General features: G+C 35.8%; 1 protein-coding gene across 3 annotated transcripts in view; it reads right to left on the bottom strand.

The window, feature by feature from the left end:
• LOC135217147 (max dimerization protein 1-like) overlaps nt 1-24000 on the bottom strand; it is a 677794-nt gene that overhangs the window by 18433 nt on the left and 635361 nt on the right. For 2 of the 3 annotated variants that reach the window (XM_064252858.1, XM_064252857.1), the window contains one exon: nt 9477-9539. The exons of the other annotated variant lie outside the window; for it this stretch is intronic. In XM_064252858.1, the coding sequence (XP_064108928.1) occupies nt 9477-9539 (63 nt within the window). The remainder of the gene's footprint in view (nt 1-9476; nt 9540-24000) is intronic. 3 annotated transcript variants of the gene reach the window in all.

Consider the following 24000-nt stretch of genomic DNA (forward strand, 5'->3'; position numbering starts at 1 on the left):
TAATAACAACATCCTATTTCGAATATTAACGGTGCAATTCGCATACAGTAAATTATTAAAAAACTTTTCAGTTACAAATGTACACCCAGATATCCTTTTATTTACCTAAAACTTACACATAGCGTAACTATCTGAAGCCCGGGACGCAGTGTTACCATACGCAAACACCTCAGGTGGATGGACAGATGTAAAAAAAAACGAGTATATTCAGGGCAGTCAATTCCAACTGTCAGGAAGCTTTACCAAAGTATGGGAACACTAAGTAATTTTCCGAGTGCATATCTCAGCTGTGTTTGGAGGGGGTTAGGCAAAATCAAGATATATCTCAAAATCTAGTCCGCTCTTGAAGTCCAACTGTTCACCCTTTCTTCAAAGTCCATTGAAATTTGCCAATAATTAGGGCGAGAAATTTTCTGAACAAAAAACACGCTGCCGAAAACTGTCGTATCGAAAAAGTTAACCACTCTTACGGCCAAAACTATTCTGCGACAAAAAAAATATTTAATCAATTACAACAATGTTTAAAAACAAATTTACATGAGAGAGAGAGAGAGAGAGAGAGAGAGAGAGAGAGAGAGAGAGAGAGAGAGAGAGAGTTGCTATGGGACATTGTACGTTCACTAGACGACAAACACCTGTTTGAAATGTATTTCTTTGCCAAACAATGAAGTGTTTGAAAGTGTACCGCTTTACATGTATTCATGAAAAAAATTCATAAATAAATAAAAATAAAATAGTATTAGGCAAATCCTTTTTGCGATTAGTCATTTCCCTGAGGCAGGTCCACGTGTATGTTCGTACTTACAAACAAACATACTGTCTATACATAAATGGACTGCTGTTTGTTTGTTTGTATGGTGTTTTTACGTTGCAAGGAACCAGTGGTTATTCAGCAACGGGACCAATGGCTTTACGTGACTTCCGAACCACGTCGAGAGTGAACTCCTATCACTAGGAATACGCATCTTTCACACCTCAGTGGAATGTCCGAAAATCGAACTCGCGGCCGCCGAGGTGGCAGGCCAAAGCCATACCGATCACGACACTGAGGCGCTTTGAATGGAATGCAATTTTACGTACAATTGTTTGCATAACGTACGTGTGTGCAAAACCTCTTTTATATAAATATGTTGTACTTATTCAAACAAACGCAAAAAGTTCATAATGATACTAATGAAAAAAAGGGCATCACCATAAATGGGGAGGAGGAAAGGGATTTTTTTTAAAGGGGGTTTAGCTGAGAAGTCGAGCTCACCATCTCTTCTCTCGATACACAGGGGATGAGAAACCAAGCTCTGTGCGAGGAACATGACTCGGCAATTACGTCAAGTATGGCAGATGCCATGCTGCGTGTGTGTGTGTGTGTGTGTAATACGACTGGGAGCAGATAAAACAAATCCTCGTCTCTTATGTCAAGCGAGGTAACCTAGAATAGAGGCCCCTGTCCCTAGACATTCATTTTTCAAGTCACTTAATTAAGTAATTCTGTATCTGTATGGTGTTTTGACGTTGCATGCACCAGTGGTTATCCAGCGACGGGACCAACGGCTTTATATACATGACTTCCGAACCACGTCGAGAGTGAACTTCTATCACCAGAAATACACATCTCTGACCCCTCAGTGGAATGCCAGAGAATCGAACTCCCGGCCACCAAGGTAGCAGGCAAAGCCTACACCGATCACGCTACTGAGGCGCTTAATCAAGTAGTTCACGTGATTCTTAAATGTTTTTGAGCATGGGCTTAACATTACCTAATCCTAGATATTTTTCAGTCTATGAACGTGAACAGATATTTAAAATAAAAACGAAATGAGAGAGAGAGAGAGAGAATGACAAATAAAACACAAGCGAGACACATTATCATGCGCAACGAGAGAAGACGAAGTTAAAAGTTATGGATTCATCAACGTCTGTCTACCTGCCAGCAAGTTGGTTTGTCAAACTACAAGATAACTATGAAGTTCAAAGGTATCTTGAGTAAGGATGGACCGTGGATCATGAAAATGTTGGTCACATTTGGAGATGGATATGGATAAGCCCTACTTCCCGGGAGTTACTTCTTCTGGATGCAACTATCCATCTTCATACTCGTAATGAAGACTAAACATCACTTCCACGATGCAGCCACTGCAGACAGGACACAGTTTTTCGAATGGACCAAGAAGACCGATGCCACTAATGCAAGAATGGACCAAGGAAACCGACGCTACTAATGCAACTAGGTGTACATTACATAGCATACAAAATCTGGTCATGTTACTTATTTTAAGTTTCGTGTGTGTGTGTGTGTGTGTGAGTGCGTCATCACAGTGAATATAAACAACTCTCAGAAACTGGATTAAATTGGAACTCCATTGCAAGAAGCATTGTGTGGCAGCCGGCTTGAATATAGAACGCACTGCATACATAAACTAATCTTCTAAGATGAAGACCTAATTGCTTTGAAATGGCAAAACTAGCCTGGCAATTACCCACGTCTCTGAGGATGGCCACAAAATATTCGCTACTATTATTTGTGGTCAAAACCCTGATGAAAACCATCTCCAAGAGCACAACTTATTTAATTCATAAACAACGAAAACTCCTGCATAAAAAAAGATCAATTAAGGATCTAACAATGTTAAAACAATGACAGTGTGCTGGTTTTAAGAAAAGAAACATAAAAATGACCGAATAGGCATTATCAAGAAAAGAATTAACACAACCATGTTTAAATAAAGTATACTTTTTCCCAGCCTGTCAGAAATTATGAACCATTGAAAAAAAAAAACATTTTTTTGCGCCTTGATTTTTTTTATTGGTCATTTACTGCTCAAAATGCGTCCCGAAAAAGAAAGGTTAAAAAAAAAGTGACGGGAGGACTTTCAGATAACGATTCTGACAAAAGTTCAGATTGAGTTATTAAAAGTTTGACTTTCAATCAATCACGAATAACCGTTACGGAGATTAACTTGGTACGGTCCTGACAAACCGGCCAGGGCCGTCCGTTGCTAACAGAATTTGTTGTTACTATTATTATTATTATTATTATTATTATTATTATTATTATTATTATTATTATTATTATTATTAATATTATGAATCCACTTTCTCATCCCTGTTCCCATGATAATTACATATCTCATCCTAAAGCCGTGTAGATCTGGACAATATCTCGTTGATTTTAAAATGAAAAAAGGTATTCTTTTTCCATTTTCCTCATTTAATGAGGAGCTCGATATGACATTTTCGTCACAATGTCCAATTACTACAGATCCTGGAACACGATATCCTACAACACGCTTCTATCACCGGAGAATTTTCCGGTCAGGTTAGTTTATTATTACAGTTGTTCTTATTATCAATATTATAAACACTAACGTGCAAGTTTTCGCGGAAGAGAACTACCTTTTGTGAAGAGAGAGGAAAACGCATATCCTACGAAGGAACTCGAAATCCTTAACCGACATATAACAGAAAAAAAGTCCATAACATGTTATGGTTACAATCTAGAAAAGTTTATCCGTAGGAAACCAATGTTTTGTCAACAAAACCCCACTGACACCAAAAAACAAATACATATAAATAAATAACACCAAAAAAAACAGAAACAGTAATAAATAATTGACACCAAAAAACAAATACATATAAATAAATAATTAAGTAAATTAATTCCAATTAGTGAGACAGTTTTCTGAGCGCGCAAGGCGGATCCCTTACTGCCCAACTGCCATCACTGTCCCCAATCCCCGAGGTTAAGAAGGATGGGGAATCCGATGAATGAGCAATGAATAAGGATGGGGAGGGGAGGGAGGGGGATATGACGGGGATGATTCATGGGGGGGGGGGGGGGGACACCCTTGGGGAAGGATTAGGCAACAGGGACGGGAGGGGAGGATGAATTTTTTTGGAGGTTACGGACAAGGGTGAGGAAGATGGATGTATGGGGAAGGACTAGGGGATATGGAGAGGGAGGGGAAAGCCTGGAGGTGAGGAAGGGAGATGGGGAGGAGATAAAACGATGGAGGATTGGGGAAGGTAAAGCGAAAGGTGACCCTGAGCGTGGGGATAAAAGCAATAGAGAATAGAAAACAAAATCAAATCAAAGTAAGAAAACAATCTCATAGAAAATTCAAATACATACAAGAGGGTGTGTGAGTGTGTATTTGAGAGAGAGAGAGAGAGAGAGAGAGAGAGAGAGAGAGAGAGAGAATTAGCAACACAACACTACAACCCGCACTGTGTCTACAAATGACTCAGCTCAAAATACACAAACAGAAGACGAGAAAGAAAGCGGAACATAAATAAATAAACAAATAAATACTATCCTCTCTATCTAGGGTTATATTCCTTCCCGCCACCAAATCTCGCTGGAATACGGCAAGAGGTCTTCGAGACATTTTCAAGACGGAAAAATCAACAGAGCAGAATACATGGCGTCTATCCAGCAGTGTTGGTGGAATAATTAAACGACTTTTCAGACGCACTGCCTCTAAGCGACTTTGTGAAGAGCAGGGAATGATCAGGTTTCTCGTTTTTGATAACCTTGTTACCTAACACCAGTGAACATGAGCCAAACGTGTTCTCAAGACGAAAAAATGACATGAACGCAAAGCGCACAGAAATAAAAACACTGATACTGGACTAAATTTTGTCTTATTATTATTATTATTATTGAACTAAGGAACCTCCGTAACGAGATTATAATATTGACAATTAAAAGCCACAGTCGTGTTAAAATATATTATTGTACAATGCTAAAAATTACTAGAAGAGGGATACGGAGCAGTATCCGAAAGTCTCTCCTAGTAATTTTGACATTGTACAATAATATATCTTAACACTACTGTGGCTTTTAATTATTATTATTATTATTATTATTATTATTATTATTATTATTATTATTATTATTATTCAGAAGCTAAACCCTATTCATATGGAACAAGCTCAAATGGCCAATGGACTTGAAATTCAAACTTCCAAGGAATACAGTGTTCATTAGGAAGACGAAGGAGGAGGTAATGGGAAATACAGAAAGAAGAGTTCTCACTTACTAAAAAGGGAAAATAAATGAATAAATAGACAAATGGGTATTAAAATGCAAGGAGATTAGTATTTGGGTAATAATACACTGCGTCTTCGCTTGAACTTAAATTGGCCATTGCTCATATTTTCATTCTCATCCTTCTTTGGACTTTGATCCTGAATGACTATGATAAATGTTTGAAGTAAACTTCGAAATTCAAAACATAATAGGATCACGATAAGATATATGAGCTTTCAGTACCATCTAGGACCCATGTGCCACGTTAACATGAGGGACACCCAGGAATTTGGTTATAAAACACGAATAAATTAGGTTCAAATTTGTGGTAAATTTACTCAAAATTGAGTATGAAGTAACCTGGGTCAGATTTCTATTTCTCCGATGTTATTATTATTATTATTATTATTATTATTATTATTATTATTATTATTATTATTAAGGGCGCGTAGGGTTATCAAACCGCTTCAGCAATTTCAAACTTTGTTTACGTTTTTGGTCGTCATGGACAAAATGACGATTTGTCAGCTACACAAACCACACTGCTGTAAAAAGTGACACGTTTTGTCAATCTGTCGGTGTCGTCAACGGAAATGTCTTAAATCACATTTTTGCCACTGAAAATGAAATGACAAATTCGTGACGGAAGTAATTTGTCCTAGATTGCCAAGAAGAATGATGCTGTCTGTGGTGCTGTCCTCACAAAAAAAAAGAGAAAAAAATCACGATAAAAAACGGAATTTTTCTCGTCTTGGCAAGTGAACTTTTTTTCTTTCTTTCTTTTTTCAGTTACAAACATCACCATTGCCAGCGGTTACTCAAAGAAGGTCGCCCGCCTCCTATGGCCAATACAGCCAAGACCTTGGTAAGAATGTAACAAGGAAACCAGGACGGTGTCCGAACCAAATATACTCAGGGTTTTCGGAGACACCACCTGTGCGCGCGCGATCGTGAGCATGTGTACGTGGTTACGCAATGCCTTCCAAGCGCGTGAAATCGCCAGCGCCTTGCGTAACCAGGATTCTGTTACGCAAGGCTGACTTTACTACTTACGCAGATGTAAACACAAGTTTGTGTAAACACACACACACACACCAGGGAGAATGGATTCTCCTCGCTTCTATGATGGCTTCTGCGTTACGTAATGCTGGAATGTGCACCCAAAACATGCTACAGAATCTTGTCTGACTACAGAGCCAATCTTCGAAAGCTTTCGGGAAATAGTTAACGATTTTCGAAAGAATAGTGTGAATTTTGCGAAGAACTAACCACACTGTCGGTCTGGAAAAGTTATATGTAGTACGATATACTATATATATATATGTTATATATATATAATATAATATATTTCGCATGTGGTATCTGTAGTTGCGTAGTTGGTTATTATTTGGTAGTGAAGTATAGTGTATAATGTAGTATATTATGATATATTATATAATATATATATATATAGTATTATATATATATAATATATATTATATATATAATATATATATATATAATATAATATATATTTCATCACTTGGTATGTCAGACCTCATTTTTAACAGAAAAATATAAAATCTGAAAGATGCACTTATAGACCGTTCGAGAGAGGAGATGAGAGATAGAGAGAGAGGGAGGGAGGAGAGAGAGAGAGAGTGTGTACCCCTATACAAATCTACGGAGTTTACACTATCTCTTCCAGGGCTTTGAATTGATTCATCTCTCAAAAGTCTGAAAAAGGTGTTTCGCGTTGAATTAAAGATACAGGAATTTTAGGATAGGATATTTTTGATACATTCATGGAAAAACAAACCGTGGGAATATCGATTTTTGAAGGGGACAAATATGGTAAAATAACAGTAGGGTATTCCACAGTCATTTTACCGGGAACCGGACTCAGAGTGCAAATATAACGACGAAATTAATGGTTGTAATATTGAATCCATTCGTCACTTTTGGAGATATGGCTTATAACACCCCGCACACATAATATATATATATATATATATATATATATATATATATATATATATATATATATATATATATAGATATTATATATATATATATCTATATATATATATAGTATATATATATATATATATGTGTGTGTGTGTGTGTGTGTGTGTGTGTGTGTGTGTAATTGTATATATACACACATATGTATAATATATATATAGTGTATATATACAGCACAAAAATCCCTACCACAATACGATATTCCAAAGTAAAGCTAAGTTGAAACGCAATGCCCTACAGATATTCATAGATTTACAGATGCACACAATGTTATCGGATACAAAAAACAGGCACACGAAAAAGCATGAAAGAACAAAAATCTCCTTTAGCAAGATCTGCATAAAAATTCGGGTTACACAGGATCAAATACAAAGCGTAAAAAGACAGTGAAAGCGAATACAGCTGTATCAAACAAAGTTCGAGTGATTAATATAAATGCAGGATATGAAGATAGATAAAAGATATAACGCAAACACAAGAATGTGAATAGATAATACAAACAGCAAAAACAGCTTTAAAGCTTAGAAAATTAATCAAGAATTATATACATTAATTACATAACTAATTATATACTCATATATATAAATTATATACACACACACACACCCATTATATATATATATATATATATATATATATATATATATATATATCTATATATATATATATATATATATATATATATATATATGCTGACCGTCACGGCACTGCCCTGGAGATCTCTGAATGACAATCGATAAACTCTCTCTCTCTCTCTCTCTCTCTCCTACTCTTAAGATAGTTACTTCAATTACATTGCCCAGCACTTTTGACATTTTACATTTCACAACCTCTCGCCCTCCATTCCTATCGGGACTGATCTTGGGCTTGAAGGGTAACAACAGGAGTGTCTCTTTTCATCCCAGCGACCTCAAAAACTATAGATTAGACTGCAATATCTGTAGTTTCGGTTATTATTACATATCACCCCCCTATCCCTTATCACCACCTTCCTGTCAGGGCTGAACTAGGACTTGAAGGGCATCAGGAGTGTCACAATTCTTCTCAGCCACATCAAAAACTAAGGATTAGAAACTAATATCTGTCATTTTCGACTATTTTTACATGTCACCCCCTTCCAATCCCTTTCTCATCCCCCTCACTATTGGGGCTGAACTTGGACTTGTCACTATTCATCTCAGCGACCTCAAAAACTACGGATTAGACACTAATATCTGTTGTTTTTCGTAATTCCTACATTTCACCCGCTCCCACACATACACACACACCCCTTTACTCGATCAATGGTCAGATTTTAATTCTGTTTTTACGATGACTATTCCCAGTTTGATACTGACTTACATTTAAAAATTCATCAAAATCGGCGAGGAAATGTGCATTTGTTTAGTGATCACGTAGTTATAAAATTGAAGGGGTATGGAAAAGAGGGGTTATGACCCCCTTAGAAACGGCCTTCGAATTTCGGATTTTGATCAAAACCTCCCTCCCTGGATGGAGGGGAGTCTCTAGTAAAAATCTCATCGAAATCGGTTCAGATATGTGGAATTGCATAGAGTTCATACAAACAAATTACACAAACAGACATTTTCCAATATGTATATATATATAATATATATATATATATATATATATATATATGTGTGTGTGTGTGTATACACACACACACACACACACACACACACACACACACACATATATATATATATATATATATATATATGAATAATTATAACACCAATCATCGTGATTCATATATTATTCGAGCTACAACTGTCCTTTATATATAATTTGCTCTCCCTCGGGATTAATGTATTTTCCTATATGTAAACCGAAGGGGAATTTTTTAGTTGATAGAAATTATTATCAACTAAAAAAATTTCCCTTCGGTTTACATATATGAAAATATATTAATCCCAAGGGAGAGCAAATTATATATAAAGGACAGTTGTAGCTCGAATAATATATATATATATGTATATTATATATATATATATATATATATATATACAATATATACACATATATATATATATATTATATATATATATATATATATATATATATATACAGTATATACTCGTATATACACGTTATATATACAGCTCCATAAAATTGAATATGTGCCTGATACAGATTCATCTGAAAAAAATATAGCAGCACAGAACCTAAATAATACAACCATAAGGGTAAAAATCTCAGCCTAAAAAACAATAAACTTAAAAAAAATCACAACAGAGCCTAAGCAAAAAAAAAAAAAAAAAAAAATTACTCTGGAAAAAAAGAAAAAATTAATCAGCCAATTCAACCCAAGGCCCAAGCCAGAGCAAAGCAAAGGCGAAAAGACAGACGTTAAAAATATATATATATATATATATATATATATATATATATATATATATATTTATATATACAAAATTAAGATTAGTGCCAAAAAAAAAACACTCACCGGACTCCGTGTTGTGTGAGGGTGGGCAGGCCAGTGCGGATGCGAATTCCTTGAGCAGCTCACCTTCAAGGACAACAAAAATAAACAGCTCAGTCAATAAGTACACACGTTCGTCTCTCATTAGTTACAGTGTGTGTATATATGTATGCATGTATATATATAGTGTTTATATATACCTATGATATATTAATTGGGAAATCTAATGAATAAATTTTTGAATATAAATATGCGTGTATATATTATATATTATATATAATATATATATAATCGATATATATTATATATAAACGCATAATTATATTCCAAACAAATGTATTTTTACATTTCCCAATTAATATTCCATCTATATATATATAAATATAATTTAGTTATAATTACTATTTCCCCAATTAATATACATTATATCATATAGATATATTTATATTATATAATATATATATATAGATAATAATATTATATTTAATTTTATAATATAATATATATATATTAAATATACATTAAAAAACCATCAGTCATTCACTGAGATATCAAAAACAATTTTGACACTGACTATATATACCACTAATTCAAATTTGACTTTCAAAATCATAAAGGGTACCGTCAAAAATAATTCTGAAAAAAACTAAATAAATAAATAAAGGTGGCACCTACTACACATCACGCTTCACTCTTTACTGTAACTAATAACGACAGAAGAAACAGCTTCAATTCCCATTAAGGACAAGGAGCAACGAACAACACCACATTCCTTCCCCCTCCCCCCATCCCTACCCCCTCTCTCCTTACACCCCGCCCTACCATCCCCAATCATAAAATAAATCACCTTCGTGAGGAGATGAAGCCCATGGCGGAGGGAGCAGGATGACCCAGAAGGATGTAATTGGTTGAGAGAGAGAGAGAGAGAGAGAGAGAGAGAGAGAGAGAGAGAGAGAGAGAGAGAGAGAGAGAGAATATTTAAATATAAACAGAAAACAAATCAATTTAAGTACGGTAGTTGAGAATAATGTAACAAAGAACATGGAATTTGGCAAAATTATACAAGGATCTGATATTTAATTCTCAATAGAAGTCAGGAATAATTAATTTTACTTACATGGCTTGAATTACAATACTCGATAAATTTTGTGTTCATCTTTGCAAGCAATTTATGCAACAGAATTTTTAAATAACTTGGTCTGTAATCTGACGAAATATTCTCTGTATATCTGTGAAGTAAGCTGTTTACCCCCTTTTTTTTAAAGAATTGTCAACAACAATTTTGATAAATTTAGATTTGAATTTTTTTACTACATTTTTAAAGAGAACTTCGTCTATAGCTTAATAGTCGAGTACAGTTCAATATTGCTAAATCCATTTGTTTTAAGTTTAAACAAACAGATCGTGAAAAAATTAGCCAAACAACTTCTCTAAGACACATTAAGACCATTCTTCATCATTATAAAAAAAACACAAAACCTTATAAAAAACAAAATGCTTAAAAAAAACTATCTTAAAAAAAGAAAAGAAAAAAAAACTAAGAGGGAGAGTGGCACCTTCTCCTGAACCTATCAGAAACAAGGCTATTAACGTGTGACGTTTCTCTCCATACAAGCGATTTCCAGCCTGGGAGGAGGAGTAGGAGGAGGGGGAGTAAGGCGGGAGGAGAGGAGGTTGGTGACCCGCCTGTCCTACCTATCTCCTAACCACCATAATATACCCACCCCCCTCCACCATAATGGGGGATCCTTCCCTCACTCTCATCCCCGTGGCTAAAACATCATCATCCACATGATTAAAGTGATGCTGATGACGAGGGATGAGAGCGGAGATGATGATGATGATGATGATGCTCCTGGCAGGAGGAGGAGGAGGAGAGAGAGCTTTAGGGAGCCCAGCAGCACGTGCGAAGATAAATGATGAGGAGGGTGGTGACATCGCTTTTGGCTTCTTGTGATGATGAAAATGGGTTTCTCCTCCGAGTTGCTCTGACGATAAGACGCGGTTGTGGAGGCGTTGCTTAGCCTGTACTATAATATTCTCCCCTTGATTGAATCTAGGCTGAGAGTGTGAATAAGGAGAGGAGTAGTACGTGCTGTTCTTTGCTGATATTACTCGTCGTCTTCCGTTTGGTTATTTTCATTTTTGCGGAGATGAAACTTTCATCATTACGATTTTTGCTATGAAATTCATAATGTCGTGAATAAATTGTTGTATATATTGAAAATCCTTAATTTAGGTAAACTGCATTATTTGAAAGGGACACTGCCTTGCGGTCGTGCTTTTTAGTAAAAGGCTAGGCCCATCGCCAATAACTGTGGAAACTGCTGCCTTGCAGTCTTACTTTTTAGTGAAAGGTTAGGCCCACCGCCAATAACAGTGGAAACTCCTGCCTTGCAGTCGTACTTTGGAGTGAAAGGCTAGGCCCACCGTCAATAACAGTGGAAACTCCTGCCTTGCAGTCGTACTTTGGAGTAAAAGGCTAGGCCCACCGCCAATAACAGTGGAAACTCCTGCCTTGCAGTCGTACTTTGGAGTAAAAGGCTAGGCCCACCGTCAATAACAGTGGAAACTCCTGCCTTGCAGTCGTACTTTGGAGTAAAAGGCTAGGCCCACCGCCAATAACAGTGGAAACTCCTGCCTTGCAGTCGTACTTTGGAGTAAAAGGCTAGGCAAAACGCCAATAACAGTGGAAACTCCTGCCTTGCAGTCGTACTTTGGAGTAAAGGCTAAAAGGAAAAAAAAAAAAAAAAAAAAAGGCCCACCGTCAATAACAGTGGAAACTCCTGCCTCGCAGTCGTACTTTGGAGTAAAAGGCTAGGCCCAACGCCAATAACAGTGGAAACTCCTGCCTTGCAGTCGTACTTTGGAGTAAAAGGCTAGGCCCACCGCCAATAGGAAACTCCTGCCTTGCAGTCGTACTTTTTTGTAAAAGGCTAGGCCCACCGCCAATAACAGTGGAAACTCCTGCCTTGTAGTCGTACGTTTTGGGGAGAAAAGGCTAGCCCATTGCCTAATAACTGTGGAAACTCCTGCCTTGCAGGTCGTACTTTTTAGTAGAAAAGCTAGGGCCCCCGTCCGCAGTAACTGTGGAAACTCTTTTTGGCTGCCCAGTCGTACTGTTTTTTAGTAAAAGGCTAGGCCCACCACCAATAACTGTGGAAACTCCTACCTTGTAGTAGTACTTTTTAGTAAAAGGCTAGGCCCACCGTCAGTAACTGTGGAAACTCCTGCCTTGCAGTCGTACTTTTTTGTAAAAGTCTAGGCCCACTGCCAATAACTGTGGTTGATGACAGCTAAGACATGCGGTCATAAAAACCCCCATTGCCAAATATTAAACCATGCCTGATGAAACCTTTGATAGAAGGCAGTGGAGGAGGCGCATCAGGCAACCGACCCATTAATGTAAAGATAACAGTGGGAAAGAAGACTCCTAGGGTCTGCCGAGTGTCCCCTGTGGAGTGACTACACCCGTCTTCTGTCCTCGCCTTCAGCCTACTAGAATTCTGGGACCGTTACGGGTCCTTTGGCGCAGGAGAAGAACGATCAACTTGATGTGTCTTTGAACCTTTCTTACTTTTTCTTCTTATGGATGTTCGGTGGGCGCCGTACTGAGTGTCATTACTAAATTCAAGGACGACGTCTTGTGCTGCACTTCACTTGTTTATTTGTGAAGGGGTCATTTATTGGCAGCATTATCGTTTTGTATATTTTCTATATTTATATGAGTTCGGTTAAGGAAATGTTTAAGTTTCAAGTACGTCGTTTTCTGAAAGTCTTTATAGTTTCTATCAGGTTTAATCATTCTTTTCCTATCGGGTGTCAGGGTAATTGACGCCCAGGTGCAATTTTTGATTCCTATATTTTCCTATTCCTAGTTATTTATCCATTGAGTAAAAGTTAGCAAGGCAAATGGTGGTTTTGATTGTGTATTGCTTCTGCAAGAGGGACTTTTTCCTCCATTGTTCCAGTTTGAAAGGGTCCATCTTTTAGGTTTTAAAGCATTTGTTGTCATAAAATACTCGAATGTTTTCGACTTGTATATTCTTAACCTCTCTTTTTGAGATGTTACGATGAACTACTTGCTATTTGGCAGAGGGTCCTACCAATTCTCATAGTAATACAGTTTAATAATTATAGGAAAAAGGACCTGACAGAATCAAGAACCCAACATCTTGGGTTCTTGGTGCTCTCCTCTCTCTCCTCTCTCTTCTCTCTCTCTCTCTCGCCTCTCTCTCTCTCTCTCTCTCTCTCTATAATATATATATATATATATAGTATATATATATATAGTCCGAACAACTAAAACCCTAAATATTATTGGGTTCTTGGTAATTTCAGGTTCTTTTTGTATCATAACACAATAAGACCTAGTATTTATGACTATATATATATAATATATATATATATATATATATATATATATATATATATATATATAATGTGTGTGCGTATATAATCATGAATCCTAGATCTTATCAGGTTTCTGGTACAAAAAAGAACCTGAAATTACCAAGAACCCAATAAGAGCTCGGGTTCATGTTCACGAATATATGTATTATTATGAATATACATATACTACAAATATATTAATGATACATATAATATACCACACACACACACATATATACGTATATATAATATATATAATATATATATATATATATATATATATATACACATATAATTACAAGCGTCACTACAAAATGAAGACCGGTATATTGAACACATTTGCGCGCGGGCAGACACACACGCGCGCGCGTTCCCGCATCTCGAGAATCTCCAAAGAAGTCTTCAAGAGGTTATCGTGAATACTTCACCTTTGGTTTCCAAGAAATCCTCAGCCTCGGGGATACACGAGAAGCAGAGGCAGAAGAAAAAAGCAGGAGCAGAAATTGAAGAAAATAGGGAAAAAGGTGGGATGCACAGATACGAAGGGAAAGAGAAGCAGATAGAGGCGAAAAAGAGTTAAAAATACGGAGGAAAATGTATAAAACTTAAGGAACGGGCGGGGAAAGATAGCGAAGAAGATAGAAATGAAAAATGAAGTAAAGGAGGAAGGATGGCATGGAAAACTACAACGAAGTCGAGGAGTTAATGTCCTAACAGATTTGTTTCAGAAAAACCCAAATTACAAGTAACCATTACTTTGGTATTTAATCCTTTTAATCCCTAATGGATACTGTCTATATTACCAGCAGCTTAATCCGTGAAGGATCATACAATGGAGTTTCTAATTTTATCATTTTCTTTGAGCTGACAGTAGAAATCTACCGTCGATTTAGTTTTAAACTATGATTGATGCTAAGCATCAGGATCCGGTAATCAAGAATGGCTTCAGTGACACAGATATATATATGTATATGTATAGTGTATATATATATATATATACACACACATATCTATATATATATATATATAGATATATATATATACACAAACACACACACACACACACACAATATCTATATATATACACATACATACACAATATTATATTATATATTATAGATATTTATATATCCATACACCACACACAACACACACTATTATATAATATATATATCTATAATTAATATATATATATGTTATATAATAATACATAACATACATACCTACATAATATATATATATATATATACACACACATACATATAACCTATATATTATATATATACATATATATTTTTATATATAGAGACATAATAATATATATATGTGTATATATATATATATATATACATACATACATATATATATATATATATATATATATATATATATTCACATATATATTCACACACTATCAAATTGACTAAATATTTTCATACTTCAGAAAAAGAAAAAAAGAAAATCCAAATTATTGTATATTTTGGCATAAAACAATCAATACGTGGGATTGTGGAAGATGCTGAAGATACGGGTTCATCCTCGATCATGAGCAGTAATTGCTGCACTGCTTGAATTTAAAATTTACATTACAGTATCATTTTCTGCAATAAGAAAGCTTTAAGAAAATTCAGCCCGTGAGAAAACAGAATAACAAACAAAAGAGATTCTTAGGCCAAGTAAACACCCTTCTGTTCAGACTTCTATAGGGTTTCATGTTCAGAGATTAACGAGGATAGCGGAGCAAATGAGAGTAGGAAGATAAGTAAAAGAGAGAGAGAGAGAGAGAGAGAGAGAGAGAGAGAGAGAGAGAGAGAGAGAGAGAGAGAGATTCTTTGATGGATAATAATCAGTCAGGTGGATGGAAACGGTAGACAAAAGAGAGAGCGAGAGATCAAAAGAATCCCAATGACAAAAATAAATGGGTGAAGGCAAGCAAGAACTTAAGGGTGAACTTATTCTGAAGGTAAGTAACTGCAGAAAGGTTAATGAATAGAAACATCTCAGAATAGAAAATATTAATAGTGAGATACGGGCATTCCCGACGGAGAGGAGTATTTTAGAAGACTTATGGAAGGTGAATGTCAAAAAGAGGGAGAGAGGAATACTGTAAGAATGGATGGATATAGTTTAGGTTTGATAATGCAGATTGAAGTGACTGCAAAGGACGTAAGGATGGTAATTAAGAGGCTGAAGGATGGAGAGACACAAGGAGTCGATCAGACAGCAAGAGTGATGTTGTGGTATAGTGGTGATACTATGCTGCGTGGTTGGCCGGGATGTTTAAGGTATGCCTGTTAGAGGGAAAGGTTCTAAAGGAAAGCCAAGGGTAACAAAAGCGACTGTGGGAATAATATGAATATTAAGTAACTTCACAGACTCAGGAAGGTGTATGGTAAAATTTAAACGAGAGAGAGAGAGAGAGAGAGAGAGAGAGAGAGAGAGAGAGAGAGAGAGAGAGAGAAATAAAGGTGACTTAAGAATTGACAGGGGACGACGGACAGTGTTTTCAGCTTGAAAAATGTATATGATAAATTTGAAAATATATATAGTATACTATGTGTGTGTATGAGTGCGTGTATAAAAAAAATGAAATACATCAAAGTACACATACAAATGGATACAAGACAGACGGACATAAAAGTTACAGCATGCTTGCACGGACAGGACACTACTAAAAGGGACGGATAAAAGAGAAAGGAAAGAGATAAGAGAGAGAGAGAGAAAAAAAAAGTGGTGGGAGAGAAATAAAGCTAAAAACTTCTTCCGCAGCCGAGAGAGAGAGAGAGAGACCTTACCTTACACCTTACAGACCTTACAGTTCGTTCGGGTTGCCCCAGGTCCCTCAGTGTGAGGCGCCTCTAATGTCTACCAGAGAGTTGCTAGTACATCTTCCGGTATATTTTGCATCTTCCAATCTTGGATGGTCTGGGATGCAGTTTAGATATTTGTCGAGCTTATTCTTAAACACATCTACGCTCACTCCTGATATATTCCTCAGATGAGCTGGCAACGCATTGAATAGACGCTGCATTATCGATGCTGGTGCGTAGTGGATTAATGTCCTGTGTGCTTTCCTTATTTTTCCTGGTATAGTTTTGGGCACTATTAATCTACCTCTGCTTGCTCTTTCTGATATTTTTAGTTCCATGATATTTTCTGTTATTCCTTCTATCTGTTTCCATGCCTGAATTATCATGTAGCGTTCTCTTCTCCTTTCTAGACTATATAATTTTAAGGATTGTAGTCTTTCCCAGTAGTCTAGGTCCTTAACTTCTTCTATTCTAGCTGTAAAGGACCTTTGTACACTCTCTATTTGTGCAATATCCTTTTGATAGTGTGGGTACCATATCATATTGCAATATTCAAGTGGACTACGAACATATGTTTTATAAAGCATAATCATGTGTTCAGCTTTTCTTGTTTTGAAGTGCCGTAACAACATTCCCATTTTTGCTTTACATTTTGCCAACAGAATTGCTATTTGATCATTGCATAACATGTTCCTATTCATCATCACACCAAGGTCTTTAACTGCTTCCTTATTTGTGATTGTCTCATTATTAGGTCCCCTATATGCATATAGCTTTCCTTCTCTGTCTCCATAATTTATTGATTCAAATTTATCAGAGTTAAATACCATCCTATTTACCTCTGCCCAATCATATACTTTGTTAAGGTCTCTTTGTAGAGCGTTCCTATCTTCATCACAAGTAATTTCTCTACTTATTCTTGTGTCATCAGCGAAACTACTCACTACCGAATCCTTAACATTACTGTCTATGTCTTCAATCATAATAACAAACAATATTGCAGCTAGCACCGTACCTTGTGGCACACCGGATATTACCTTGGTTTCATCCGATTTCTCATCGTTTGCAATAACTATCTGTTTTCTGTTGTGTAAAAATTCTTTTAACCATCTTCCTACTTTATCTACGATATTGTGTTTTCTAATTTTCTTTGCTAATATATTATGGTCTACTTTGTCAAAAGCTTTTGCAAAGTCTAGATAAACCACATCTGTTTCATTTCCGCTTTTCATATTTTTGAATATGTTCTCACGGTGGACTAACAGTTGGGTTTTGTGTACTTTTTCCGGGTACGAAAACCGTGTTGTCCTATAATAAAAAATTATTTTTTTATTAAATGTTTCATAATATTTTTCTTCATTACCCTTTCATACACTTTCATAATATGTGATGTTAGACTCACAGGCCTATAATTACTTGCCTCTAGTCTTGATCCACTTTTGAAAGTAGGGGTGATATATGCTAATTTGTGCTCATCATAAATCTTGCCTGTATCTACACTTTGTCTTAATAATATTGCAAGTGGCTTTGCAATAGAATGAACTACTTTCTTTAACAAAATAGCAGGGACTCCATCCGGCCCTGCAGCAGCTCCATTTTTAATTTCATTAATTGCCTGCACAATATCAGCTTCATTAATTTCTATGTCAGCTAGATATTCACTATTTTCTTCCCTTACTTCTATATCATTATCTTCATTATCTATTCTAGGGGTGAATTCTCTCTTATATCGTTCTGCCAGTATGTTGCAAATTTCCTTTTTTTTCATTCGTTAATCTCCCTTCAATTCTCAGAGGGCCTATTTTCTATTCTTTTTTATTCATCTTCTTCGCATATGAGTATAATAGTTTGGGGTTTTGCTTGATATTTAATAGGGTTTTTTCTTCCAAGTCCCGTTTTTCATTTTCTTTTGATTGTTATAAAAATCTTTTTGTTTTCTGCATTTTCTATCTTACTTTTTAGTTCTAACAAGTTTCCATGCATTTTTTTCTTTTGCAAGACCTTTTTTCCACTTTCTGATTTTCTGGGACAAGATCCTTCTGTCTCTTGGTATGCATGAATGATGTTTACTTTTCTTCTTCGGTATATATTTTTCCACTATTTTCTCCAATATTTTATATAATATCTCCGTATTTACCCTTATGTCATCACTTACGAAAAATGTTATCCCAATCTTTGTTTAATTCTTCATTAATTTCTGACCATTTTATATTTTTTACTGTAGAAGTTGTATTTTCCATATCCTTCCCACTTTTTCATTTCTTGCTTATCTCTATTTTCACTTGCTTTTGAATGACTGTTAATTCTATGACATTATGGTCTGAATACTCGCATTATAAAACTATTACTTCTTTAACATAATTCATCTCGTTCACAAATACTAGGTCTAAAGTATTTTCCTTTCTTGTTGGCAGGTGATTTATTTGTTGAATGTTGTATTCTAGTAGCATATCTAATAGCTTTTCAAATTGCCTCTTATCTTCTGCACTACTATTACTCTCTTTTTTATATGTATAAGTACAACCACAATCTCCTATTCGTTCTTTCCATTCTACGAAAGGAAAGTTGAAGTCACCAGATAGGAGAATAGTCCAGTCCTTGTGATTTCTACATATATCATCCAATTTTTCAATTATTAAGTCAAACTCTTTAGTATTAGAGGTCTATATATTACTATGTTCATCAATTTTTCAGATTCAAATTCTACCGCTATTAGTTCACATTCTGAGTTACTATATTTCTCATATATTTTTTCCTTGTTTTTTTGTCTTTCCCATATATTGCGGTTCCCCCTTGATTCCTATTTTTCTATCTGATCTATAAGTTTGGAACCCTTTTATTTGATCATCATTCCCAGTCTCTTGGGAATACCAGGTTTCACTTATATTCATTATATCTATTTTCTTTCATTTTGGGTTAGTTCTTCTAAGTACTCTATTTTTCTTTTTGAGTTACTCGTAACTAAACCCTGCGCATTCATCACTATGATGGTTGCGTGTTTTCTCCTTCATTTAATACTGGTAGTAATAAGGATTTTCCCATGTCTCTTTCCTGTTCTGGTATGTTTTGTTCTTTTTTTTCATTTCCAGAAATTCTGACATTAAAAAATCCAACTTTTCCATAATATTTGATCTTCCTTCATCATAATTATTCATTTTGTGTCTGAATCTGCAATTTTCTCCGTTTCTGCAATATCCTCTTGCATAATAAATACAGTTATTATCTCTTGAGTAGAATTTCGGAGCTGATGCTTTGAAATTTTTTGCTGACACCTCTGCATATCTCATGGTGGTTTGCTTTTCTCTTTTACCTGATATTCTTGATTTCTCTCTTTATTTGTTTCTTTCTTATTTTGGATTTTATTACTTGGTTGGTTATTTATTTGATTATGATTCATGGCTACAGGGTGCATATATTTGCATTTTTTGTCGAACTTACATCCTTTTCCTTCTTTTAGGTTTTTACATATTTTTGGATGCAGATCTCTGCAATCATTTACCATATATTTCATAGTTTTGACATATCTTAGGATGTTTGTAGTAACATCTTTCTCCAAATCTGCAATTCCCTCTTTTCAAAAGGTTGCAGATTTTGTCTTTCTTGTCTATTTTTTCCTCTTTCCCGTCATTGTGTAGATCTGGGTAGAGCCTCTTCGGGATTTGCTTTTCTGTTGTCATATCGTAATTTATTTCTTCGTAGGTATGCTGCTTTATTGCCTCATATGTAGTATCAATGAGTATCTCTGCATCCATACTTTTATCTTGTTCTTTGTTTTCCTTATTTTTTTCTGTCATTTCATTTTTGTTTACTTCTCTTCCGTTTTCCTCTTCTTCTTTTTCTTCTTCTTCTTCCTCTTCCTCTTCTTCTTCATCCTCAACTATTTGTACATTCAATCTTGATTTAATAACATTGTCTATCCATGATAGACATGTTGAACAAAAAATTCTTGTATCTTTTCTCAAATCTTGTATTACCTCAGCACACTGTGGATGGGTCGGAATGTTGAGAGAGAGAGAGAGAGAGAGAGAGAGAGAGAGAGAATCCAACACCAACACCAAGGGAACCAACATCCAATTTCGTTAATGGCAGAGGTGACCAAAAAGGAAGACACGGACACAAACACCCAGAAACACCCTCACAAAGAGATGCCTTTTAAAAAGAGAACAACCCTCCACCTTACCTAACCCCACCCCGCCACCAGGAGACCAGGATCGGGGGCGTTGGGGGTTAGGAAGGGGTGGGGTTGGGACTCTGAACATGACTTTTCATGGGGATAATAGGACCCCGCTGACCAGTCCCCAAGAATTAAATGAACGGACGCCGTGTGTGTGTGTGTGTGTGTGTGTTTTGTGTGTGTGTGTGGAAATATACTGGCTTAGCGGGCGGAATCTCGTTTTTCTTTAGCCTCGCTCTTCCTACGGAACTAAAATCTTTCTGGGGTTTGGTCAAGTTAAAGCGGGTGAGGGGTTTAATTCTATTTTCATGGTGCCTGAAATTGTGCTTGTACACACACACACACATGTATATATATATATATATATATATATATATATATATATATATATATATAAAAGGTAGAAAAGCCACAAAGGAAAGTGAAACAGTGGATTGCTGCAAGATCTTTCGACTCACGGTCAGTCTGCTAAGTAAAGGACCCTGAGTAGAAAGATCTTACAGATACTCCACTGTTTCACTTTCCTTCGTGGCTTCCACCTTTATTTATATATTCATCACGTTCCACATTTTCGTGATTCAGTTATACACACACATTTATATATAAATTTACCACGTACAAAAAACCAAATATCCCATTTATTCAACAAAACTAAAATGACTAATAAAAAATGTGTTGCAAAATCTTCACCAAAACCACTTATTATTATTTTCCCATGATATGGAGATCACCACCTCTAATTTAATGCGCTATCTCTTCAGAAAAAAATAGCTCTTCTAAAGAAATATTTTTTGGCATATGTTAGTTGGAATAAATACCTTCCTAGCGACCGACGATGTGGCAGGTTTGTCGTCGCTCTGGAATGATATTCATTGTTAAAATATGATACGGAATCTTGTTATATTTCACCCTCCAAGAGGCTGCTCTGCAGCTTCCTTCAAGGTTCACCCCCGCTCTTTTATCCGGACGTCACAGTAAAGAAGAGGGTGGCGATGCTGTTACTAGAATTGATTTTCAAGAACCAGAGTCAGGGCCAACTTTGTGGACGATCAATCATCGATCAGGTTATTCAACTAATAAAACGCGAAGGGTAAATCACACTGCAACTGAATGTTTCTACAATTTCTAGAAACTCCTCATACTTTCCCCTTTCTCTTTTTTTTTTATCGGACAAGGGCTGGGGCAAGGTCGTATGCCAACGGTTCCATAGGTCTTTGAATTATATAAAAATAACGTAAACATCATGAAACTACCTGACCTACAAGCCACGAGAGACATTCCACCAAACGCCAACCATTCCACCAAAACCATCAGGAAGGGATATCATAATTCCCGGTTTTCAAAAGCCTTTTTCATATCATTAAAAAACGAACAAAGTTTAAGCTGAAACAGGGACGAAAGAAAACTGGCCCCTGTTCGCTAAATCCAAGGGACATCTCCAAAATTACAAGACGGGTTTCTATTCCATCAAGTCATATTTCAGGTCAAGTGGGTCATTTGTAACGTTCCTTTTATGTCAAGGCTCACTTTTTAATATAAAGAATAAGAACACGAGACCGTGCTCAAAGTCACTTAAACAGCTATTAAAGATAGCAACAAGGAATGCAGACAACCTTAACAGTAGTATTTAGTAGATAACTTAAATACCCATACATTAAAAATTCTTCGAAATTTAGTGGCCAGAATCCTCCTCCCGGAAATGGTACCTAACGGAAGACGAAAGATGGTCTTCTGCAAAATATTTCACCTGGTATACACACGCACACACACATACACACACAAAACACAGACAGACACACATACACACACACATGTAAACCGGAGACGAAACTGAGTTCTGAACCACGAAGTAAAATTATTATAAAATAAACTTCAAGGTCAAAACTGAATATAGAGTAAAATTACGCAATAAAATAAAATCGAAGATCAAAACTGAACACAGAGTGAAATTCTACGATCAAACAAAATCCAAGGTCAAAATTGAATACAGGGTAAAATTAGACAATAAAATCGAATCCAAAGTCAAGACATCTTCAGCAACTGAATGAAAACAAACAAACATTAGGAGTCCACAGCTGCCGTCATCAGTGGCGCTCCTGTTGCAACTATGGCAACCCAGACGATCCTTGTATTCCAAATACTGAAGGAAATAGGGAAGTGAAGGGAATGGTGGGTCATTCCGGACACTGTAACACAGAGGGACAAATCTCTAATAGTGTTGTCATATCAAGTTTTCATTATACTCTTTTATTTCTGTTTTAACAAGATTCTTATCAGTATCCTGCAATCACCAATAAAACATTGACATTCTTCGAGAGCGTCTCTCTCTCTCTTCTCTCTCTCTCTCTCTCTCTCTCTCTCTCTCGTCTCTCTCTCTCTTCTCTCTCTCTCTCTCTATATATATATATATATATATATATATATATATATATATATATATATATATACAACGTGTGTACATTTATATACTATAAATATTTCATATATATTCATGTCTAAAACCTGCTTATCATCAACGTCAAAATAACATCAAATTCAAAAAGAAAGATCATATTTTTTATCTATATATATATATATATATATATATATATATATATATATATATATATATATATATATATGCTACAAAAAAACCTTCATGGAATCATTTAAACAAAATGACAATAGCATCATAATCCAAATATACACTCAAAACCAACGAGAGAGAGAGAGAGAGAGAGAGAGAGAGAGAGAGAGAGAGAGAGAGAGAGAGAGAGAGAATTTCCATCGACTAAACCACAAGCAACTCACGTTTTCGTAGCATGAAATCAGTTACACCTATCCATCTACCTTCTCTCAAATTTGGCGACCGTTCAATACAGGAAGATTAGGAACCCGGGAATAAAAACAAATAAATAAATGAATAAAATAATAAAGAAAAATTATGCAAACGTCCAGCGAGAGAGGACAGGCAAGGTCGTTCGAGCGAAGACTCCCAACGACCTCCCAGGGAAATAACGTCGTCCCGTCGTAAAGTTCAATTCGCGTGTAACCACACTTTACGTAACCACCTCCCCCCCAACCCCCTTCCCCAATAAAAAAGTGAGACAAATAGGACACGAAACTTGCAATTGGAACGTGTCATTGCCTGTGACAAAGTATACGTTCTTCTTCTCTTTTTATATAAGAATTT

This window comes from Macrobrachium nipponense, chromosome 7, assembly GCF_015104395.2.
Source record: "Macrobrachium nipponense isolate FS-2020 chromosome 7, ASM1510439v2, whole genome shotgun sequence".
Lineage (NCBI taxonomy): Eukaryota > Metazoa > Arthropoda > Malacostraca > Decapoda > Palaemonidae > Macrobrachium > Macrobrachium nipponense.